Source organism: Neodiprion fabricii, chromosome 2 (genome assembly GCF_021155785.1).
Source record: "Neodiprion fabricii isolate iyNeoFabr1 chromosome 2, iyNeoFabr1.1, whole genome shotgun sequence".
Classification (NCBI taxonomy): Eukaryota; Metazoa; Arthropoda; class Insecta; order Hymenoptera; family Diprionidae; genus Neodiprion; species Neodiprion fabricii.
The window spans coordinates 11,682,227-11,708,104 of NC_060240.1; the positions used below are offsets into that span (position 1 = coordinate 11,682,227).

At 44.0% G+C, this 25,878-nt stretch overlaps 1 protein-coding gene and 2 pseudogenes across 7 annotated transcripts; all 3 read left to right on the forward strand.

The window, feature by feature from the left end:
- Positions 1-937: 937 nt before the first annotated feature.
- LOC124177057 lies at positions 938-1,119 on the forward strand (annotated as a pseudogene).
- Positions 1,120-3,719: 2,600 nt separating this feature from the next.
- LOC124177058 lies at positions 3,720-3,901 on the forward strand (annotated as a pseudogene).
- A 7,906-nt stretch (positions 3,902-11,807) lies between these two features.
- LOC124175152 lies at positions 11,808-19,610 on the forward strand. 7 transcript variants are annotated; one of them, XM_046555102.1, is made up of 6 exons: positions 11,808-12,426; positions 13,922-13,993; positions 16,684-16,900; positions 17,082-17,902; positions 18,577-18,746; positions 18,960-19,610. In XM_046555102.1, exons 3-6 carry the CDS (start codon positions 16,699-16,701, stop codon positions 19,000-19,002), a joined length of 1,236 nt encoding a protein of 411 aa, XP_046411058.1. In that variant the 5' UTR covers positions 11,808-12,426; positions 13,922-13,993; positions 16,684-16,698; the 3' UTR covers positions 19,003-19,610. The 7 variants fall into 7 exon arrangements, 5 of the variants coding, with proteins under 5 accessions (XP_046411058.1, XP_046411053.1, XP_046411056.1 ...); XM_046555097.1 differs by having other exon boundaries at positions 11,823-12,426; positions 18,590-18,746; positions 18,960-19,363; XM_046555100.1 differs by lacking the exon at positions 13,922-13,993 and having other exon boundaries at positions 11,823-12,426; positions 18,590-18,746; positions 18,960-19,363.
- The last annotated feature ends 6,268 nt before the right edge of the window (positions 19,611-25,878 follow it).

Here is a 25,878-nt window from a genome sequence, read left to right on the forward strand (position 1 = left end):
TCTCGTGTATTATCATGATTATCGTAAAAATGGTGGGGAACGATCAGGTAGGAAATTTTATTTCCTCCAACTTTGTTCCTTACCATTTGCACCCTAGGATCAATATTTTCAAACTTACACTTAAAAATATATTGGCTTTACGTTCTCAATCGAAAGTGAATCACATCAACATTGAATACTTTATGATAAGACGAAAATAGGAAAGAAATCAACCACAATACAGATGATAAGAAAATCGAACCTGAATAATAATGATGTCCAAAAAATATCGGTAAATTGTTTAAACAAAAGATTGTTTAAGAAAGTTTCGGGGAATACTTTTTTTGATCATCTGAAATGAATTCGTTGATTCTTTTAATAACGCATGAGTCTTTGAAGAACTTTCTTTTATTTTTGATAGTTCTGCTTTCGAAAATTTGTAAAAGCTTAGCCAAGTCTTGTATGACGGTGATCTCACAATAATTGTTCAGAAAATACAGCGTGCTAAAGTACATTTTTGCAGATGCAGAAATATTAAGGGTCATCAATGGAAATCTCGACTTCTGAGATTTTCAGAAATATGAGCCATATCCGTTTTTGAGTTACAGGTCGGTACTGCGGGCTGTCTTTTTTATTTATTTTTATTATTTATTCTTTTTTATACTACTTTGTCTTCTTTTAGTTTTAACATGTTGCATGTACTCCAGGATTTAGTGCACCCCTCCTTTATCTCTGCTTATACTTTTTCCTCTGCACATTCTGGTCCTTGGAGTGCATGCAACTCAACTTTTATTGCTCAAACCAAAGATGTATGTTCCTTTTATTTTATTATCATTTTATCTTTTTATTGTATTTACTTTACACTCTACAATTTTATATTATATTCTTTAAGCCACCGCCTGGGGCGGAAGTTGTAACTATATTACCCCCGGGCAAACTATTGTAAGCCCGGGGAAACATTGTTTGTCTAATTAAACGCCTTTTATCTGTTCTTATTAGCTTAATATCTGATGCGCTCCCCATTGGGGGGCCAGTATATTAATCTGATTTTTGGAAGGTGGTGCAGTGTCAGGGGCTTGCTCCGGCTCCGCCGCGGGTCAACCCTGCATTGCAGTACCGTAGGGAGCGGGCCCACTAGGACTTTAATATCAGAGCACTCCGCCACCTTCCAAAAATCAGCAGTTAGGATAGCTGATTTTTAATTTTTTGATTTTTTAGACTTTTATTTTTGAACTTTTTTTTACTTTTTTATACGGTTTTATTTATACACCCGTTAAGTCGCATAACGGCTGCTCCACCCGTGTGCGAACGTCTGAAGGATACACGGACCCCGTCACCATCCGCTCCGGAGTGCATCAAGGGTGCCCGATGAGCCCTGTGGCGTTTAACCTGGCACTGGAACCGGTGCTGCGTGCAGCATCGGCCCACCCGGCGGGTTACACGCTGCACAATTTGCTAGCTTACGCCGACGATCTCGCGTTAATATCGGACACTCCGGAGGGGATGGCGGCGCTGCTGGAGGCAGTGGACGCTGCGGCGGGTGGGATTGGACTTCGGTTCAAACCCGCGAAGTGCGCCACGCTCCACATGGGGCGTGGGCGCGGTGGCCGGGTTCTTCCCACCCGCTTCACCCTCCAGGGTCAGGAAATGACGGCTCTGGCAGAGAGGGAGCCCTACATGCACCTGGGGATCCCGACTGGCTACCAGGTGAAGCAGACCCCGCTGGTGACGGTCCAGGAGCTGGAGCGCGACCTCCGAGCCGTTGACGAGTCCCTCCTCACCCCGTGGCAGAAGGTTGAGACGGTGGCAACATTCATATTGCCCCGTCTTGACTTCTCGTTGCGGGGAGCACACGTGGAGAAGGGTCCTCTGACGGCAACCGACAGGCTAGCTAAGCACCTGGCGAAGTCCTGGCTAAACCTTCCCCAGAGAGCTAGCGCGGAGGTGGTCTTCCTCCCTCCCAATAGGGGGGGATGCGGACTGCTTCCTCTGGCAGACCTTGCCGACGCCCTGACCATCGCTCACACCTTCCGGATGCTATCCGCGGCCGATGCGGTGGTCAGGGGGTTGGCGTGGAGCTCGCTGGGGCGGGCGGTGTCCAGGAAACTTGGACGGGACCCGTCGTGCCAGCTCTCCAGCTCGCTGGAAGATGGGCTTGCCAGAGACGGGGGGGACACTTCTTCGCTGTGGTCGAGGGCTCGGAATGCGGCGAGGAGGAGCGCGAAGGCCCTGGGCCTGAGGTGGCGATGGTCTGCCAAGCTTGGGGAGCTGGCCGTGGAGATCCGGGGCTCGGCTGGACGGACGACGGTGGTGCCGCCGCGAGCGCGAGGCCAGATTGTACGCCGGCTGCGGGCGGCATGGGCGGAGCACTATAGTCAGAGGCTTCTCAGGAAGCCGGACCAGGGGAAGGTATTCGAGGTGGTCGTCGTGGGCGAGGTTCTCAAACCATTTCCTCCGCGGCGGCAGCTTCACCCGCTTCGCTAATTGGCGCTTTGTCCACCGCGCGCGCCTGGACGTCGTGCCCCTTAACGGGGCACGACGCTGGGGCGACGGGGACAGGCGTTGCCGGCGCTGCGGGGGGGCACTCGAATCCCTTCCCCATGTGATCTGCCACTGCCGCCCGCACTCGGCCGCGTGGCAGCTGCGGCATGATGCCATCGTCGCCCGGCTAGCGAAGGCGAACCGCCTGCCAGGGCAGCTCCGGGTGAACCAGCACGTCGAGGGGATCGACGGGGAACTGGGGGCTCTCAGACCTGACATTGTGGTCAGGCATGAGCCCTCAAAGAGTATCGTCATCGTCGATGTGACCGTGCCTTTCGAGAATCGTAAAGTAGCTTTTGATGAGGCCAGGGGACGTAAGATCTTAAAGTATAAGCCCCTGGCCGATGAGCTCGGAAGGCGCGGTTACCGGGTGACGGTCTCTGCGTTCGTCGTCGGCGCCCTCGGCTCATGGGACCCGAGGAATGAGTCGGTGCTGAAACAGCTGCATATCGGTAACAGGTATGCAGCTCTGATGCGCCGGCTCATTGTCTCGGAGAACATACGCTGGTCACGTGATATATACGTGGAGCACGTCTCGGGCGTCAGGCAGTATCGCGTGCCTGAGCTGAGCGGACCCTTGGGGGGTGACGCGGGAGCGAACGGGAACGAAAGCGAAAACTTAAATGGCGATAGGCCACTGCTCACGGGCCAAGCCTAGGCTGCGTCCCAATATTTTAATATTTTAAGGTTTTAAAAATTTTAATATATTCACTCCAATATTTTTTTAATTTAATTCGAATTGCACGCTCTGTAAGCGAAATTTTACTTATACATTTCTTTTTCCTTTTTCTTTCTATTGAAATCTAAGGGCGGTGGCCGATAGGGGCTGGGCCCTATATTTTATTTGTATATATATCTAAGCCACATATTTTATTGTCACCTTTTTACTCGTTTTATTTATTCATATATTTATTACTTCCTTACTGTCTTTTTTAGTTTTAACAAGATGCATGCACTCCGGGATTTTCAGTTAGCCAAAGATTTATTTATACCTTCCCTTTTCGTGTTCCAATCCCTCGAGTGCATGCAACTTAATACCTATTTTTAACCGATGTGGTAAAGCCAAAGACGTTATTCCTTTTAGTTCATTACTGTACTTATATATACAAAAATTTTGTCTGTTTATTTCTAAGCCACCGCCAGGGGCGGAATCTGTATGCATATCACCCCCGGGCAAACAATGTGAGCCCGGGGGAACATTGTCTGTTTAAATAAACGCCCTTTAATCTGTTCTTATCGGCTTAATATCTGATACGCTCCCCATTGGGGGGCCAGTATATAAATCTGATTTTTGGAAGGTGATGGAGTGTCAGGGGCTTGCTCCGGCTTCGCCGCGGGTCGACCCTGCATTGCAGTACCGTAGGGAGCAGGCCCACTAGGAATTTAATATCAGAGCACTCCGCCACCTTCCAAAAATCAGTAGGATAGGTTAGCTGATTTTTTTTTAATTTTTTGACTTTTTTAGACTTTTATTTTTGACTTTTTGTTTTTATCATTTTATAAATACATTTTTATTTATACTATTGTATATATTTATCTATTTTATCTCTACACTTTAGGTTTTATTTATTTATTTATTTGTTTATTAGCTAGGCTATTTAGTTTTAATCCCGCCGAGAAGCGATCGGGACGCAGTTTAAGTGCGCGAGTGCTGTGCCGCGAGTGTGTGCGTCTCCCCCGCTTCGTCCCCCCGTAGTGTGTGCGGCGGAACTCCCCGGGACATCGCGCCGGTGGGTGGACCCGTCAGAGGTAAGTGGTGCCTTTCTTTCTCTCTTCTCGCTCTTTCCCCCGGCCATACGGTGCCGATTGCGAGGCGACCGTACTTAGCCGTTCTCGCGCGGCACTAGGCTGGTTAATCCCTTACCCCACCCCTAGTTTCCGTCACTGTAACGAGCCGTCGCACCAACACTTGTTGGTGCCCTTGTGACGGTGAGTTGCAGTGCCCGGTTGCGCTCCCATTCCAAACGCGTTAAAACTCAACGGGTTGTAGTTGATGGAAGACCGACTGCAAGTGCGTCGGCACGAGGGTTGGTCTCTCCGGCTTCAACAGCCCAGAGTTAACGTAAGTCTCGAAGTTTCTCTGAGGTAATAGCGCGAGTTATTGCCTCGGCGACAGCTTCGAGATCCTTCTACCACCACGTCTGTCGTTGCCCGAGGTCGGGAACGACTGAAACACGTCTGACCTGCCAAAGGTGCGACAGGCTGGTGCTGCCCCCCCGCCGATCAGTGGCCGGAGCTGTTGGCGCGAGTCACAGGTCGGTACTGCGGGACGTCGGTAATTTACCCTCCCCCTCTGTTACCGACTCTCTCTTCAGGTAACAGAGGCAATACCGACTGTCGCTTTCTTCTTCAACTCCTTTGATAACCCGTCTCTTACCCCAATCCTTTTCTATCTCCCCTTTATTTCTTCTCTTCATAAGGCACCGCTGAATCGGCGGCTTCACTTAGCGGCGTGATGGAAGTCTTTGTGGACTTCCCGTTCCCGGACGAGTTCCGCTGCCAGGAATGTTTTCGTGGCGGTAGGGGCAGGGTATCATGGGCGGTGGGGGCGTTTAGGGCGCACGCCGACTACAAAAAACATCTAAGAAAATACCATCTGGAGCGCGGGATGAAGTTCCGCTGCGGTGTGTGTGGCTTCATCGGCGAGGGGGGGTATCACCTCAAGGCGGTGAAGCTGCACCACGAGCGGGACCATCCCGCGCCAGCAACAGGTAGTCGGGGTGCGTCTGAAGCACCCGCGGCGCAACAGCCGCGCACTATTGACGAGGGCCGTGAGCGGCCAATTATGAACTTTTTCAGCGCTGCGACGCCCGTGGGTCGGACACGGGCGACGAGGACAGCGACGACGACGACGGCGACGGCGGGCTCCAGCAGGGCAACCACCACCACACGCCCTGCCACCACCAGTGGGACGTCAAGGACGACGCGGCAGACCATCAGCTACCCACGGAGGAGTGACGAGACCGCCCGCACAACATCTGTGGCACCCGCCACTACGACCGGGTCTGGAGCGCGGTGCAGTACCAGTCGGCTGCCGGCAATGAGGACGACCCCAGAGGCACCCCGTCTCTCCAACGACGGGGTGCGGAGGACCAGCGGGGGTCAACGCGGCTCTCCGGGGGCCCGACCTTCCATCCACGAGGGCCCCCTGACGAGGAGGAGGAGAGCCGCCAGCGTGCCGTTCGAGCCGACCCCACCATCTACCTCCACCAGGAGAGGCACCGTGTCCAGGCCACAGCGGACATCCCCGGGACTGAGGGGGGCACAACATCTACGCCCCGCCGCAACACCATCACCAAACGCGGCGGGGCCCACCATCAACAGAGGAGGCCCCCCCCCCCCCCCCCGACCATCAACACTCCCGGGGCGGATGAGGACGGAGGCAACTACATACGCCGCCGTCACCGCGGGCGCCACCACCGCGACGATGCAGCCATCGTCCGGCGTGCCGGCTGCATGCAGAGGGCTGCGATCGACCGCCAGGGCCACATCACTTCCCCCTGGTGGTCCCACCGGAGGCAGCCCTCCACCGTGGGAGATGCCGGCCCCGCCGGCCCACAACACCCGGAGCCGGAGAGCGGGGTCGGTAAGCGGACAGCCGATCACGTCGGCGGTGGCTGCGACTCTAACTACGGCGACGACGACGACGACGATGTGCGGGGGGCCGATCACCACCACAAGGCTCCTCGCAGGGGGGAGGGTCACCACGACCACCTTTGGACCACCTGCCGCACTGCCACGTGCGGCAAGGACCCTCCCCTCCATCGCGGAAGCTGAGTCGAGGGCGGTCTCACCAGCGAGGGATCCGTGGAGCGTCGTCCCCCAGCGGACCCGTCGACGACATCCCTGCGGGTCCGCCCCGGCGTCCACCGAGGAGAGCCCGCCGTCTTCACCAGCCCCGTCCGCAACATCATCATCGGGGTCGTCGTCCGTGTTCGAGCCCGCAGGCGACGCAGCGAGTAGTACCAGTTCAAATAATAACATTAATAATTCGCGACCGCCAGCGACTCTAAGGCGAGGCTCCCGCGTTTGCGCCTCGAGGGTTAATGCGGCGCCAGGCGCGCGTGCACGCGGCAACATAAATAATAATAATAATAACGTTTTCTCTTCTTTTTCCGCTTCTAGAACGAGGACGCCGGACACGTGCTCCACGGATATGGAGCCCCGGAGCCAAACAAGAAATAGAGGAGGTGCTATCCGGAGGACCGGAGCACAACGGGCAGGAGGAGCCATTGGTGACGGGAGGCCCGCGACCTCTGGGCGCGGGTGTCCACCTGCGGGGAGCCAACGACGGCCCAACCAACCCCATCAGCCATCGGCTCCGGTGGGGCAGCCGCCGAGGCCGACCGACCAGTCCGCGATGATCCACCACGCCGTGAATCGCTTCGGCGAGGAGGGCGTGGTGCGTGAGCGGGAACAGCTGATCGGCCTGGCGGAAGCGTCTGTCAGTTGGGAAGATCTGGAGGAGCTGGCGGCGCGAGTCGCCACGTTCCTCCAAATCACTGGAGCGAGTGTGGGGGCTGCGGGGGAGGAGAGGGCGGCCGGTCGTGCGGGGGGCCGGCGCGGGGGGAGGGCTGGGGAAGCCCCGCGCGGGGGGTCCGGGCGAGCGGGAAATCGCGGAAGCCCCGGTGGGGAGCGCCGTGGGGCACTTTCAACGGGGGGGGGGAGGGTCCGAGTGAGAGAGGCCACGAGGATTCAGCGGCTCTTCCGAGCGAACCGTCGGCGCGCTGTCCAGGAAGTGTTGACGGGCCCGCTCCAGCACTGTGAAGTGTCAAAGAAGCGGATCCGTCAACACTTTGAGGACATGTACGCTCCGGCGGATAGCCTGGGGGGCCGCCCTCTGGCCGAACCTCTCACACCTCCAGACGAAAACAGCAACGACGGTCTGGTTAGGCCTTTCACGGAGCGAGAGGTGGACCGTCGGCTCCGGCGTATGAATAATTCTGCGCCGGGTCCCGACGGGCTCACCTACCGTGACCTCCGAAGGGCCGACCCCGACTGCCGTCTGCTGGCGGCGACGTTTAACGCCTGCCGTCGTCTGGAGGCGGTCCCCTCCAGCTGGAAGTCGTCGAACACGGTGCTCATCCACAAAAAGGGTGACCGCGACGACCTGTCCAACTGGAGGCCGCTCGCGCTGGGTGACACCACGCCCAAACTCTTCGCCGCGCTGCTGGGTGACCGGCCTACTGCCTGGGCCGTCCACAACAACTGGCTCAGTCCGGAGCAGAAGGGTTTCCTGCCGTGCGAGGGGTGCTATGAGCACAACTTCGTGCTGCAGGAAATCCTTTCCGACGCTCGCAGGTCGGGGCGCCAAGTGATCGTCTCGTGGCTGGATCTGTCGAACGCGTTCGACTCGGTCCCCCACGGGGCTATCTGGCGCGCTTTCGAGGAAGCGGGAGTCCCGTCGCCGTTGAGGAATATTGTAGAAGAAATGTACAACGGCTGCTCCACCCGTGTGCGAACGTCTGAGGGATACACGGACCCCGTCACCTTCAGCTCCGGAGTGCGTCAAGGGTGCCCGATGAGCCCTGTGGCGTTTAACCTGGCGCTGGAGCCGGTGCTGCGTGCGGCATCGGCCCACCCGGCGGGTTACGCGCTACACGGCCATCGGCACAATCTGCTTGCCTATGCCGACGATTTGGCCTTAATATCGGACAATCCGGAGGAGATGGAGGCGCTGTTGAAGGCAGTGGAGGCTGCGGCGGGTGGGATTGGGCTTCGGTTCAAGCCCGCGAAGTGCGCCACGCTCCACATGGAGCGTGGGCCCGTTGGCCGGGTACTTCCCACCCGCTTCACTCTTCAGGGTCAGGAGATGACGGCCTTGGCAGAGGTGGAGTCTTACTAGCGCCCGGGGATCCTGACTGCCAACTAGGTGAAGCACGCTCCGCTGACGACGATCCAAGAGTTGGAGCGCGACCTCCGAGCCGTGGACGAGTCCCTCCTCATCCCTCGGCAGATGGTTGAGACGGTGGCAACATTTATAGACGGAGAGCTAGCGACCAAATCGGTCATGTGGCTTCAGCAGTAATAAAACTCCGTTAGATACTTACCTGAATAACCTTGACCTCAGTATTATAGTTGGTTGAAATTCTTGGATATGTAAGTCGGTGAAAAACGTAGAATGCAGATTTTTTCCAACGTTTCTGCCCCTACTGTGGGCCCTCCTCATGGTAATATATTGTAACGTTTCAGGGGGTTACGGAATAAATATGCATACGTGAGCTTATTTAAAGAATTATTGAGTTTAATCTCTTAGCATAAGAAATGAACTCAATCCTTTAGCAGAAAAGTATTTATTGATGTACAAAAAGTGGTACAAAGTAATAGTTTGAGTACAGAGTATGAAAATAGAAACGCGGAGCTACTCAGGAGCTACTCAGCTTAGTGCTGAAACTGAACTGACTGAACTAGGAACTGCAGTTGCAGATGTCTGCAGCTCATCGCATGTTTCGACAGTAGTATACCGGAAAAAGGTTTGTTGCGATCTGACGACATCGGTCGGCAGCACGCTCCGAGCGGTCAGAGGGCATGGGATTTTTACTAGTGCAAACACTCAAAATACAAATAGCCGTCCATGCACACTAACACATTTCTCAACACTCCCACTTATTTTGAGAGTTCGGTTACATTCAATTGTTTGCGCAGATAGCAAAATGTTCCTTTTGGCAAAGGCTTTGTAAAAATAACAGCAAGCTGCTCTTTCGAGCGTACAAATTTTATATCGATATTGCCAAGACTAGCAATATGACGGATAAAATGATATTTTACATCTATATGTTTCGTACGTTTGTGGTCATCACCCGTATTGCAATTTTTATAGCCGCTTGATTATCACAAAATATAGAAATACTTTTACATGGAACATTCAATTCATTCAATATGCGGTGTAACCAAATAGATTCTTTCACTCCATTCGCTAACGCAACATACTCCGCTTCAGCGGTTGATAGGGTAACAGATCCTTGCAATTGACTGCACCATGATACAGGTGCACCATTTAAAATGACAGCAAAACCGCTTCGAGATCTACGAACTTCGGGACATCCAGCGAAATCAGCGTCAGTATACCCCTGAATTTTAAGTCCGCTCCCACTGTCTCCGAAAACCAAGCCATAATCACGCGTTCCTGCTAGATAACGCATTATTTTCTTAACTGCTTCCCAATAAACACACACCAGTATAAATTTCGTATATGAAACGTCGAAGTCGTTTAATAATGGTATAAGTATAAAATTCAACCGTATCACATATACTGTAATATTTCGGATGGATATTATTCGTATGATTACTCTGTTTATTATGCGTATTTCATTATACAGAAGTTTAAAATACGTATTATTATAGCAAAAGCAACGTATAGTATATTTGTTCATTATTCGTACGAAAATCGTTTAAAACTTATATGTTTAACGATGTTGGTACTCCATCTTTCAACGTTTTATCAGAATCGTTTCATTTGAATTTACAAATTACGAGCTATTAACGTTCACGAAATTCGTTTATGATTTTGGTAATCACAACATATAATATTCATTCATGACACAACTGCCAGCAACTTTAATTAGACGTTTATCATACTTCCTATTCACCATTGCACAGCAGTATATTGATTGTTTTATGAACGTATATCTTCGACTATTATAATGTACGTTTTATTGGTATTTCTGATCTACGCGTGATAGACGTTTATGAAATTCATTTTCAATCTTGGTGTCTACAACATCTATATATATATATATTAGGGTGTGTCGAAAATGAACTTTTTTTTTTTCTTCGCTCCTACCACTCAAAACTTTAGGTTTTGACATTAAAGAGGTCCTCGTTCAAGGAGGGCGCTGTAGCTTGAAGTTTAGAAGTCGCTCAACGAGGATTTAGGTTTCCCATCTAATTAACACGTAAAAAATATTGTTTTTCGTTCAAAATGATGTCAGGCAACCATAAAATTGGCGATGTCTGTATTTCTTGGCTTATTTGAAAGCATGACTCATCCCCTAAACGATGATAGGTCGTTTTTCGACTTACCTTGTTCCAATTTTTTTTTACGCCACTTTTCGACCACAATAGTCACTTTTTCAAGTTTACAAAGTCTCCAAGGTATCAATGAGTCCAAAATGAATTGCTACAAGTATTGATTCTTGATTCGAATATAAATAACCAATTCTAAAAATTGGTAAATTCCGTATCTTCAATTTTATTCAAAAAACCATGTTTATTTTGAGAAATTTTGTATGTTTCACTAATTTTTGGAATTGGTTATTTATATTCGAATCAAGAATCAATACTTGTAGCAATTCATTTTGAACTCATTGATACATTGGAGACTTTGTAAACTTGAAAAAGTGACTATTGTGGTCGAAAAGTGGCGTAAAAAAAATTGGTACAAGGTAAGTCGAAAAACGACCTATCATCGTTTAGGGGATGAGTCATGCTTTCAAATAAGCCAAGAAGCACAGAAATCGCCAATTTTTTGGATGCCTGACATCATTTTGAACGAAAAACAATATTTTTTACGTGTTAATTAGATGGGAAACCTAAATCCTCGTTGAGCGACTTCTAAACTTCAAGCTACAGCGCCCTCCTTGAACGAGGACCTCTTTAATGTCAAAACCTAAAGTTTTGAGTGGTAGGAGCGAAGAAAAAAAAAAGTTCATTTTCGACACACCCTAATATATATATATATATATATATATATATATATATATATTGTACATTCATCATACAACTACCAGCAACCCCAATTAAGCGCTTAATTATTGCGGTTTTCCACTATTGCACAGAAATATATTCATCGTTTGATGAACGTATTTTTTCAACGATTATTGTTCACGTTTTACTGCTACTTGTGATCTACGTTCAATAACCGTTTATGAAATTTATTCAATATCGGACTATTTTCAAGATACATTGAATTGTATAATATGTATATTTGATCAAATGGGTTCATACTTGTTTTACTTCAACACGATTGAGGAAAATTCAACGTTGAGTACAATATTCAGATTATGAACGCACTTTTAGTATTCATGTATGCGGAACCGCCTGATGCCAAGCGGTGGCCAAATCAGTTGATTATCTTATAATTAGTTTCCGAAAAATGGACTTTAATTACCCGTTATTTTGATGCCAATATTATGTGGTAACTAAAGCTGAACACTGATCTTGTATTCATTTACCGGTGCATGGAACATAGATATAACCAATAAAAGGAAGAGAATAAAGAAGTGTCCGAAACGTGAATAATTTCGTACCAAGAATAATAATTTATTGTACATTTTTATAATTATTTCACAATATTGGTTATCATATTATAATATATTAAATCTCATTATTTGGCACGAATTACGTCAAGACTTCAATATCTTGTATGAGTACTTGCTAAAACAAGCGTTCATCATATCCTGTCGCATTTTTAACGTCGTTTGTACGTTTATTTTTCGCGCTATTTTATCGGAGTTCTGTGCGTTATACATTGTGTCACTACTGATATATTATTCTCCTGCTCTGGTGCGTCAGCGTCGGTAACGCTGCAAGCTAGAGTAAGAGCGCAATAATTATATGTAGAGACAGAACTTATCCCATGGACCGCGCATTCATACAGTAAGTGTAAGTATAGCGAGTGGTAAGACAAGGACAGCTCGGAATAACACGGGCATATATGGCAAAGTTGATTCCCTTTTGGGCACGATCTCTCTGTCGCTCTTGCGTCTCCTCTATCTTTGTCTTTGTCTGGGAGCCTATATTCATCCCCACCCTTGCAACTGGCCTCAGGCGCTGGTTATGGCGTTATTCGTCAACCGAATGCGGAGGTGCTCGGATCGATCGGTGATCGTGTAGCAAAAAAGGTGAGAAGCTATTGTTAATCTGCGGCCTAGACGGAAGAAGCAAATTCGTCATTAAATAACGCTGGTAAGTACAACTACATATTTTTCCAAATATGGTGGTATTTTGTCTTAATACATCGAGCATTCTTGGTTGAAAAAATAATGTGTTTTGCAACTCAAATTCTGTCTCTTCTGTATTTTTTTCTTTCCTTTCTTTTCTTTCTTCAAAAGAAACTATGTGTAATGTTCTGCGTCTTTTTCTCTAAACCAAACGATGTACCATAAAAATATGGAATAGTTTATTGTTTATTATATAACGTTCATGAATATTTTTGAACTGTTTTTAAACGTTATTTATATGTGTTAAGTTTACTATGATACGTATATTATAGGTTAATTATATTAGTTCTTGTCGAATTTGAGGAAAACTTCATGTTAATAATCATCCCATGTGATCATGCGGTTATTAGTAACTTTTGCTCTGTATTGTTTGAAATCGGTTTCGTGTTTATTATTTTTTTAGATACCGTTTCAACATATCTATAACATACATATGAACTCGTAGCATCTTCCAAAGTAACAAAGTATAGTAATACAGCCACGTAAATATTTCTGTGCCATCGAAATCACAGAAATATTATTTTGACAATATTTTTTATTTTCTTTTCCCTTCAATTGAAAATAACAATTATTATCCATCAGAAGAAGACGGTCATGTTAGACAATAGAGACAATAGAGAAGATCCGTAGCAATAAAGCTTTTTCACCAGTTAGTGCAACAACTTATATAGAGGTTTATTAAAAATTATGTATTTTGATCCAAAATTCTGTTTTGTGTATATTTTCTTGGATTTGGGCTGAATAAATATTAAAAAGGGATTTGCACCTGAATAATTTTGTAAACACTGGTAAAAATAGTGGTCATCTACCCATCAAACGTATATAATACGCAGGAAATTCGTAACAAGTAATTTTATTCCATTGGATTTGACTTTGATCTTTACCGATAAACGTATAGTATACTCATGATTTACGTTCAGTAGTAGGCGTCATGATATACTATTCGAAAAGTATTAGAATATAAGCAGGACATCGGCCCAGAATTGGTTCAACGTTAAACTACGATCTTGTTTAATTTGTAGTAACAATAAATAGCGATACATAGAACTATAAGTACTATAGAATAATAATATTAGTAACAGTACTATCTAGTCCTGAAATATATCACGATTCCTACTACTGAACGTAAATCATGAGTATACTATGCGTTTATCGGTAAATGTCAGAGTCAAATCCAATAGAATGAAACTACTCATTACCTGCGTATTATATACGTTCGATGGGTAGCTGACCACGTTTTTTATTCGTGTTTACAAAATTGTTCGGCTACAAATGCCTTTTTAATATTTATTTAGCCCAAATCCAAGAAAATATACACGAAACAGCATTTTTGATCAAATTACTTAATTTTCAATAAAATTTTATATAAATTGTTGCGCTAACTCGTGTAAAAGCTTTATTGCTATGAATCTTCTGTATTGACTCACGTACTACGTTCATTAGGTTCATTTAACTTTTAGTTTTCAGAGTGGTGTGCGGATATTTACGACAAATAAGGCAAGCACGTTAAAGCGTACATCATTTCTTGTCTGGTGTGTATTATTATTTAGTTTTATAACATGCCTCATGATTTAAAAGTTCTGAGTAAACGACATTTGCGTCGCAAAACAGCTATAAATACTCGTAAAGTATTACTGAGTATTGCAGGCAATAATTGTGCACTCGAGCACCTTACGAAATCACAATTAAAAGATGCTAGTCATGAACATGTGTCTTGTATCGGAGAATATGTGCACTCTATAGATAGCGATTATGATGTTGATCATATCCATCAAAGTAATGAACAGAATGAAGAAAACTCTAATTCGAACCGCGATAATAAAGATTTCAAAGACATCGAAAGTGACATAGATAGCATCAAAGCTACGTTGTACAGTTCTGAAGATAATTCAAGTTCCGTCAGCGATGAAGTGCATTTAGATGATGAAACGAACTTTGTTGAAAATTTGCGCGACTGGGCATCTTCAAATAACATCACACATAACGCGATCGATCAATTGCTAGCATTATTGAAACCAGCACATCCTATCTTACCCTTAAGTGCTAGGACTCTACTTCACACGTCACGACGTATTGAAACGTTAAATTTAGACAACGGAGAAATGTGTTATTTCGGTTTGGAGAAATGCTTGAGACAAAAACTCGAGTCAGGTCTCAAAAAAGGACTGTCACCTGAACATACGTTGCGAGTTGATTTTAATATTGATGGGATTCCCGTTTATAAAAGTAGCGGAACATCATTTTGGCCAATTTTGGGACGCAGTATTTCAATGATCGATGATAGCCCATTTGTAATTGGTGTTTATTATGGTACGGGTAAACCGATGCCACTATCTTCATATTTACGAGATTTAATTAAAGAAACGTCACGTTTAAGCACCAATGGTTTTGAGTTTAATGGCACCAAATACTTTGTCAGAGTTGGTTTATTCGCGTGTGACGCGCCCGCGAGATCTATGTTGAAAATGTGTTTAGGACATTCGGGTAAGGATGCTTGCGAGAGGTGTAAGATTCGCGCAGTTCATCTCAACCGTAAACTGTGTTATCCATGTGACACCGAATTCCAGAAGCGAAAAGATAGTGATTTTGTTGCACCTAGTGAAAACGATCGTCACGTTAAAGGACGTTCGCCTCTTTTAGATCTTTACGTGGGACTAGTCTCCCAATTTCCTTTAGATCCCATGCATTTAATCTACCTGGGAATTTTGAAGAGGTTGCTCCTTAAATACTGGGTCGAGGGTTCACGTGATTGCAAATTGTCTAAGGATATTTTGTTAGAAATTGAACGTATAATGAAACTATTGGCGCGATATGTTCCGGCAGAGTTTCCTCGAAAGCCCCGTGGATTTTTGGATTTGCATCGATGGAAAGCGACAGAATTTAGATTTTTCTTGTTATATTCCGGCCCTGTTGTAATGCGGGATGTGCTAGATCGAAAAAAGTACAAACATTTTTTATTATTGTCTGCCGCCGTGTATATTCTATCGAATACAGCCTTGTTCTCGCGTTTTCGAAACATCGCGCAAGATATGATCGAAAAATTCGTTACTCAAGGTGCTAAGATATACGGACAAAACTTTGTCGTATATAATGTACATTCGCTGCTGCATGTCATAGACGACGTAGAACGATTTGGCCCATTAGAAGAATACAGTTGCTTTGTGTATGAAAATCATTTGGGCCATTTGAAACGACTTATTCGATCGAAACGCTTGCCGCTGCAGCAGCTGAGTAATCGACTTGAAGAACTAAGTTCTATTCGTAAAACTAATTGTCAGGAAAAATTTATTCCTAAACCCAAATTTATTGGAAATTCTCGTGAATGTCAGGCTCTGGAAACGAAAAAATTCAAAATATCAATAAAAAGGCCGGATAATGTAGTAGCTTGTGGGACAGAAATATTAGTGATCAAATCAATCCTTTTCATTGCCGGAGAATATAGAATTATAGGTACTCCGTTCAAGTACAAGCGAGACCTTTATCAGAAACCTATTAAATCTTCCAAACTAGGGATTTTTTTCGTAAGAAGTTTCAACGTAGCGAAATCTTATCGCGTCGATGATATATTACATAAATTCGTCTGTCTTCCATTTAAAGATGGTTTCGCAGTAACTCCGATACTACACGAAATGAAATAAAATTTTTATTTTTTGTTAAACATCTCAACGAAACGAGCTCTCGACAAAAAACAGATGATGAACCTACGATTCTCGGCAATGTGTACGAGGAAGAGGGATTCGTTCAAGACATGTATAGTATGTCTATGTCTACCTCGCACACATTCCCGAGAATCGTAGGTTCATTATCTCTTTTATATTAAAAGTTTGCTTCAATTGAGATGTTTAGCAAAAAATAACATTATCGTATACCTATTACCATATACCGTATATGCCGAGTCTAATTTACCTAGTAGTCCAATATACCCAACTCTACCATATGTTCATAACATCACTTTTGAGCTGATTTATTATAGTTTTGTACGTCACATTGACGTTCAAGTATTGGTTAGACATGCGTTCCCAAAATCTTCATAATGTTTCATGATCGATTCATCTTTTAACTTATATACTACCTTGCATATTCCTATGTTGATGTCCTAATTAAAAACTTTTAAACTGGCACTTTTTGCTCAGAGTGGAATAAAAGTGCTTGAATTTTGATCAAATATAAATTTATACACCAGACTAGAGAATATGATACATTTAACGATGTTTTTACTCAGTCGTGCTGCAGAACTATGTATGCGGTGATTGAATTCTTGGTTGGCGAAGATAGAGAATGCGCATTGGTACCAGTTCTTTGGCTGGTCGAAAACAACACCCAATGTTACTGGCCACGGACAAAAACTGAAGATCATTTTACAAAACTTGTAAAATCAAAGGCTGCCTATGAAAAAACATGGCCAAAGTTTGCCATTCACAAAGTACTGCATACCGGAGGTGATTATTGGAACGTAGAACTTTTTTTTACAATTGTATACGGATTGAATGTTTCAATCATATTAATTTTCACTTGGATAAGAGTTACGACGATATATTTTGATCATATTGTACATTTGTGATTAATTTTGCTAATCAATGAGCATTCGGTATTGATTGATATTCCTTGATTAACTAACAGATGACTACCACGACACCGAAGCAACGATGGCGCGCCTACTGGAGCTGGGCACGTCCGATGAATCCGGAATAATTCGCAACATCGCTAAAAAATCCACTGTAATACCTCAGCAAGATATTACCAATGACGTGGACGAGAATGAAGCTACGAACAGTGATGATGTCGAACCTGAGCCGCAAAAGAAAAAACGTAAACACAAAACCGACAAGAAGAAGGCTAAAAATCGACACGTTAGTAACAAAAAAAAAAAAACGAAGCGTTCTCGTGAAAGTTCAAGTAGTTTAGGTTACACCTCTTCAGCTGACGAGAATTTGCCACCGTCCGAAGTCGATGAATCGACTTCTAACCGTAATAAGAATACTCGCTACATTAACTCAGCCAAAGGATCTACCAAAAATCAGACACCAAAGAAAAACTTGGCCCACAAGATCGTACAGCACCAGTATAATGATAATTCCCATGAGTCACCGAATCAGTTGTCTGGATATGAAACATCAAATAGAAACATTTCTAGTAGGATCATCAGGTCTACCACGCAATATGACTTATCAAGATCCTTTTCACAACTTGAACCTTCAACCCCGACCACATCACGCGAACAGAATACCTTTGAAGAAAAAACTCTGCAGTATTTAGAACACATTAAATCCTACACTGAACAAAACCATCTGCTACTACGTAAAATCTTCTCAAAACAGAAGGAAGTCAGCATCGACGTAACAAAGAAACCAGCCGAATTCCCAAAACTTCCTCTTAACTCCATGGAAGACTTCTCCAACCTCGAAAATATCCTGAAATCCGAAGAGCATCGAACTTATTTAGTGAGTAGACCTTGCAATCATATTCAAAATATGTATGTCATGACATACGGATAGGTACTAATACCGAGCGTATTCTTCAATGAGGGCCAACCCCCTCCCTAGCGCAAACCAACACAGGCACATGAGGCTCGGCCGGGAGGGGATAGAATGCCAGTGGCCATGTTAGTCTCCACTCGACCGAACTTCACGTACGCGTCATGTGCCTGAGTTGGCTTAGCACTAGGGAGGGGGTTGTCTCTCATTGAAGAATACGCTCGGTATGTGTTGACTGCAAAGGAATAATGAAAATTACTACAGGCATACAGAATTGCGGTTCGTAACGTTTTAACCCTCTCGGACCGTATGTTGCTTCTACGCAACACGCACTTTGAGGCTTCATAAAACTGTATCGGTCGCAAGGTCAGGGTTCTAACTGCATAGTTCCATTAAGCAAGGTCAGATGGCCTTATAGATACTCCTAAACCCTGAGGTAAACTGCTTTCACCCATCGAAATATCAATATGGTGAGAGATTTTCATTCAACATGAAATCGGTCTCGGTCTGATCGAGAGGGTTAACGTTAAAAAATGCTGAAAAAATATTAGGAATCGACAATCTCCAACTAGTCAAAATTGTTATCGATGTTGATAACAGTAAGAATATTTTGAATTCAATTCGACATTCATTCATTTTAGTATTTTGTTGCAGACCGGGAAACTGGCTTCTGTTGGAGGGACAAGCGGTCGCCAATGTGTGTTGGCTATAATGAGGTCACTACTCACAAACGAATTAGCGATGCAATTCAATTGGGCAGGGAGGGACAAAGTCCCATTTCAAAAGACATTGACAATGGAAACTGTTTACGGTAATGAATAATTCATGAAATTTTCGAGAAACAGTTATTACTTGGATTTATCGTGTGAAAACAATATTATTCACACATTATTATTCAAATTATGCAAACTGTTAACTTTTTTCCCAATATATTCGAGATTCATCACAATTTACATTGAAATTATTCCTTATCAGTTATCAATATCGTGATATTGTACCTTCCTTTTGATGTATTTTTTCTCAGAGGCTGTGAAACAAACCTTTCTTGGCAAGAAGGAAATTGGTGATGCAACCGAAACCAGTGTTTCGTGTGCCGTGAAAGACTGGTTAAAACTAGCTCGATCACGGCATACCTATGTACGAAAGAAGGGCTAAGAAACTGTGGTAAACGTCAACTAATTTTAAAAACAGTCATATAAAAGTACAAATCATACAGGCATATAAATATTTCTGATATAAGTGTAATATTCTTAGCGTTTTCTGTTAGTTGTAACTACCGTGAAGACGAAAGTATAGTGTAGGTTGAGCTGTGTCTATGAGCTACAAGATGTACCTTTTTTTTTGATAAATGAGTATTTATAGATATAAGATATTTGTGTAACGTTCTAACAAAGATATAATAAAATCGATTCACATATATAAACTAAATTCGTACGCTTTCTAACTCAACCCAGACTTGTTTCTAGCTAACGTGAAATGATCTTCCTCTATAGCAGTGTACTATATACGCTTTCAATTACACATCCAAGATACGTTATGTATTCAAGTCTAGAGGTCCAATTAAAAACGTTTTTTAACACTGTATAATATTCGTTTAGACATAAATAATGAAAGATTAAAGCGTCATTAACAGAAAACATTTTGTCACGTTAGTTAAACGGACATTGTCAACACATTTTAATAGAAAAAATTTCCTTCATAATTTGAGTTTTAAAACGTACTTGCGAAACGTCTCTTAGTAGTCATCAATATCCAAATATTAGACGATTACCATAAATATTAAAATAACGGATTTTCGATACGTTTTATCAACAAATTGAGATACGATTTATAAATGTTTGGTTTCAAACGTATAAAATTTGCATATGAACAACTATCGTAAGACGTCCACCAAAAACGTTTAATAAACCGAAATCACGGCGGACATTCTTCGCAATAAAATACGTAGGTGCTGCACGTTTATTCTACAGAATAAAACGTTCTTTTTTGACGAATTTCATACGCTTTATATACTGGCATTGTTTATTGGGTTGCCAGTGAGATTCATCATAACAAGTAAGGAATTGACTCGCATAATTTACTGCATATTCAATATCGGGGCGACTTACTGGCGCAGCAAATAACAGAGATCCTATTGCTTCTCGATACGGTATTCTCAAATCGATCGCGTTTGTATGCTTTTGCAAACGCGTACCTGGCTCGGCGGGAACACTAGTAGAATTCGATTCACGCATGTAGAATCTTTTCAAAATTTTATTAGTGTAGCCCGATTGAGAGATTTTCAAACGACGATTCTCGCGGTCGCGTTCAATTTCAAACCCGAGAAACTCATCCGCGCGGCCAAAAGTGATTTTTAAATTACCTTCTAAATAATTCAACACACTCATGATCGCACTTTTACTCTCGCTCATTATTAAACCATCATCTACATAGATCGCAAGATAAACCCTAAAATCGTGCATTTTTCCAACGAACACGCACTTGTCACTCGTGATGTTCACGAGATTCAATTTCTTGAGAAATCTCGTGAACTTCTCGTTCCAACATCGGGGTGATTGCTTGAGTCCGTAGAGGCTTCGGTGCAGCTTGAGTACTGCATTCGGCTGGTCCTCCTTCTGGTATCCTGGGGGCTGCTCTAGGTAGATGTCTTCATGAAGATCTCCATTCAAAAAAGCAGTTTTGACGTCGAACTTCATTATTTCAAGATTTTGTTTAGCTGCGATTGCAAGAAGAATCCTAATCGACTCGTAGCGAACAACTGGAGCAAACGTATCAAAGTAATCGATTCCTTCGCGTTGCCGAAAGCCTTTGGCTACAAGTCTGGCTTTATATCTTCTCAACTTTCCAGCTGCGTCGCTTTTCACTGCAAAAACCCATTTGCATCCAATAGCCCTTTGTCCTTGGGGCAGCTCACACAGCGTCCATGTGTGATTTTCTTCGAGAGCTTGCATCTCCTCGTCCATGGCAGCTTTCCACTTGCTGGAAATATCGCTTGCTGTGGCCTCGTTGAACGTCATGGGCACTACATCAGCGAGATAGGCAATGGACACTACCTCAGCAACATGAGCGATGGGCACGCCATATCGGTCTGGCGTGTTGTTTCTGCGTCTGTCGCGCAACAGTCGGCCTCCATGAGCCCCTTCTTCAGGGGCTGGTTGCTCAATCTCTGGCTCGTCGAGGTTTGGCAAATCGCTGCATCGATTTGATTTCCATTTTGAGCTTGCTGTTCAGCGTGAACGACTTGCTCTTCTTCGTCTTCCAAACCAAATTCGATCACGAACGTGCCTGGCTCAGCATTGTCCCCGGCTCTTGGCATTTCATTTTCATGGAAAATTACATCGCTGCTAATGGACACTTTCTGCGATGTATTGTCCCACAGGCGGTAGTTAGTAGACTCACCATCATAACCAATAAGAATGACCGGCTTGCTTTTATGGTCAAATTTATGGCGATTTTCATTGGGCACCTTCAGGTAAGCAGTAGAGCCGAATACCCTTAAGTGTTTTATTGCGGGTGCGCGCTTGAACCATTTTTCGAACGGAGTCAGCATTTCTCCTGGCTTCAAAATGATTCTATTGAGCAGATAACAAGCGGTGTTTACTGCTTCTGGCCATAACTTGGAGTCCACGTGTTTTGCATGCAGCATCGAACGTGCACTTTCAACTAGTGTACGGATTTCGCGCTCGGCGCGTCCGTTTTGTTCGTGTATATAGGGAGACGAAAATTCGTTTATGATACCTTTTTCCTTCAAGAAGCTCTGCATCTTGTCACAGGTATACTCGGTACCGTTATCTGATCGTAGCACTTTTATTTTCGTTCCCAGCTGTGTTGACACGAACGCCTCGAATTCTCTGAACTTGCCATAAACCTCGGATTTTTGGCGCAAGAAATAAACTTTTCTATAGCTGGTATTTTCATCTTTGAAAATTAGGAACCATCGTGTTCCATTTGGCGATGCTATATTTACGGGCCCGCAAACATCGCTGTGTATCCTTTCTCCTGGGCCGTAATTGCTTCCAGATGTGCTGCTTGGATGCGATTTTCTAGCCTGCTTGCCTAAAACGCATCCTTCACAAAACTCAAAATTTTCTTGCGAGAGTCCCTCGATGCCACGCCTTTCGCTCGTGCGTTTTATTGCTTGAACATTCATGTGTTCCATCCGAGCATGCCAGAGGCTCAGCTTGCTTTGACCATCTGCTTGTACAGCGTGACATGCAGTGGGCACTTTTACCTTCAGCAGCATGCGGAAGAGATTACCCTGTAGGACTCCGCGTGCAATTATTTTATCTTGTTTGTCCCGGACTTCACAACCATTTGCATCGGAGGAAAACTTGAGGCCTTTTTTATTTATTGTTCCAACAGAAAATAAATTGCAGCCCAGCTCTGGCACATAAAGCACGTCTTGCATTTCGCGCTCGTACACCACTCCATTTACCTCTTCTTGGATTGTGATTGTTCCGATTCCGGGAGCATCAATACAGCGATCGTCAGCTACTTTCACCGTAGTACCTGGTGGGTTCGGGCGAAATTCGGAAAAGTATTCTTTTCGATAAGTCATATGTCTACCGGCACCCGTGTCCGCGATAAAATAGTCACTCCCACTGTCACTAGTACACTTATACTAAGCGACAGTGTCACACATAAAAGCGTTCTTTGCTTTCACTAGTTTATCACTTGGATCCTTTTTCTCCGACTTTTTCTGAGGGCACTCGCGCGCCCAATGACCTTTTTCCTTGCACGCCCCGCAACGCGTTGACTTCTTTAACTCTTCGATTTCTTTTTTCGTGTATTTCTTTTTCTTAGAGTCACTTTTTGCGTCGGGTTTCGCATCATTCAATGGTGCTCTCTGCACGTGAAGCGCAAGCGTTGTCGCTCCTTTTTCCGCAAGGCGATTATCTTCTTTGATTAATCTAGCTAGCAGCGTCTTTTTCGTTCTATCAGCCTTGGGAGTGCATTCCCAGGCTATCGTGAAAAGTTCAAACTTTTCTGGCCAGCTGGTGAGCAATTTTGAAACAGCCGCCTCGTCGGAAGGTTTCGTGTCCACTTCCTCTAGTTTCTTCAAAATACTCTCAAAGCGTTCTAATTGCACAACTATACTCTCACCTTCTTTGATGTGGAAAGCGTAAAACTGCTTCTAAGCAGCTTGTTTTGCGTCAGCACTTGTATCGCCATACAATTCAGCCAATTTATCCCACATCTCTTTTGGAGAGTCACAGTTTATTAGATTGCTGCGTAGATTTCGAGCAATTGAGCATAAGATTATTGTCTCAGCTTGAGACGATAATCTATTGTAAGCCTTGGGTTCAGCGGCTTTATCTGTTCCTGGTTTGGCTTCTTCTCCGTCCACGTAGCCGAACAGGCCTTTGCCTTTCAAGGCAATTTTCACTTCGAACTTCCATTGCGTATAGTTGTTCGGGCCTTCCAGTTTTGTGATGTCCAATCTATCTGTATCAGTCATCGTGATTGAATGTAGATAAACACTTGAACTCTGAACGGAAACTACGCGCACTCAAAACTTCAACTCTTTGTTTCACTAGCCAGCGTGGCATGTCAATAAATACTTAGGCGCAGTGGAAGCGTGCTGGGCCCATAACCTATTGAGTTTAATCTCTTAGCATAAGAAATGAACTCAATCCTTTAGCAGAAAAGTATTTATTGATGTACAAAAATTGGTACAAAGTAATAGTTTGAGTACAGAGTATGAAAATAGAAACGCGGAGCTACTCAGGAGCTACTCAGCTTAGTGCTGAGACTGAACTGACTGAACTAGGAACTGCAGTTGCAGATGTCTGCAGCTCATCGCATGTTTCGACAGTAGTATACCGGAAAAAGGTTTGTTGCGATCTGGCGACATCGGTCGGCAGCACGCTCCGAGCGGTCAGAGGGCATGGGATTTTTACTAGTGCAAACACTCAAAATACAAATAGCCGTCCATGCACACTAACACATTTCTCAACAAGAATCAATGAAGGTGAAAATAAAATGTTGAGGAAAGTTTTCAATGGCAGAGTACGTGTTTTCGGTTTAAAGTCTGAAACAAGACTGTTTTTACAATAATGCTGGTTAACGCAGCAACCTTATTCATTTTAAGACATAAGACGTTTATAAACTTCTTTTATCTATGATGACTACTAGATCATTAAAAAGGGGGTGAGACGGGTGATTTCACCCTGTGTAACAATAATATTAGTAAGTAATCATATAACAAAAGTTTTGGTTATATACAGCAACTTTCAGGTGAAATGTGTAGAAAAACGATAATTAGTTCGACAAGTAATGATGACTGGTCATTTTGGATAGTATGATCGGATTGGTGAGAAAAAACTAGCCTGAATTGAAAAAAAAGGTTCGTAGGACCATAATTAATAGAGATATTCGAATTGTTAACTTGGCCGCACCGAGTCGAGCGCAATTGGCCGGAGTCTCTTGATTACGCGACCAGGTGCGACGGACACGGAGAGCGCGGCAATTGCGTCGTTGAAATGTAATTAATTCACAGAAGGGATATGAGACAAATTATACATCATATCCGAATGTCTCAGGAACACGTACAATTTTGATTCATCTGAAAATATTGCATACAGCAACAACAATGAATTAATAGGTAAACATGTCTGTATCTCCAGTTATAATGAAAATTAAGGGATGATTTTTTTTCCATAATTAGCGTCTCAAAAAGACTTATCAGATCTCCTGAGAAAATTTCGATAACTCGAAAAATTACAAAGTTATTACCATTTGTTTCTAAGCAAAAATTTTATTTCCGCGAAAAACGTGCTTTATTGAAACAAAATTGGATTTATCTTATCAAATCCAGAAAGAGGGTAGTAAAAACTACCACCATGATTTATTTGCGCTCTGTCAGGTCATCTGGGAGTAAACTATGGAGGAAGGGCGGATTTCGTGAGAAAAATCATTGTTGCCGTACTATATGACATAGCCGGGCAAACTTTGAGCGCTTCTCTTGAGGAAAGATGGTTCTACATTTTATGATGGATTTGAATAGTGTGGGTTGATAATTCGCCAACCTGTATGCAATAAAACAAAACAATCTAGTTTTTCATTCGTTGCTTTTTATGGCCAAACCAACAACGGTCCATGATTTTTACATAGGACTAATTTTGTAAAAAACGACAAGATCTACAACTCCTCGCTGAAAATTTTTCCTCTAAACTCGATAAATGAAAAGATACAGTCGGAGTAGAGCGTTTTCAATTTTTGTTAATTTTTTTCTCGCAAAGCCGTCAACGAAATTCGTCACATTTTTCAGGATACGTTTCTCAGCATCCAACTGAGTGTCAAAAAATTTACAGCAATCACACATTTCAGAATAGAACTGGTTGAAATTTCTCTAGGTACATTCCGACTGTACTAATATATACCGCAGGCTAACGGGTCACGTGGCCAAGGCAAGGTGGCAAAATAAAAAATAATCTTCCTGGTGCCCAATACTACGATCATACGTAGAGATATTTCGTAAAAATCAGTGAGGGAGACGGGCACCCATTTGTCCGGATTACAATCTCGTGTTTAGCTTTCACGTTTTCGCTAATTCGTGTTACAAAATGACGCACAAGGCGGGGCCACTCGAGGCGTAAAATAAATCTCGCAGAAGATTCCTTCGAGATAGAGAAGAGTTCTTTAACCCTTCAGTACCCACATTAATCGGCTTACATTCTTTACTCTCGCCTTGAGAGAAAATCTCACGGCTTCTGCGCATGCACATCACGGTTTCTGAGGTATTTTTCTCATACAAATCGTAATGCATTTCAATTATTTTGAACTATAAGATAAGTTTTAGAAAACTGAAAAAATTAATTATTTTCAAATAATATATTTCATTTATTTCGAATAAATAGTGTTTTAAAATAAATAACACAACTGATCACATTCCTTTACACTGATAAGTAGATTTGTTTGAATATGTAAACAAACATGGCCGC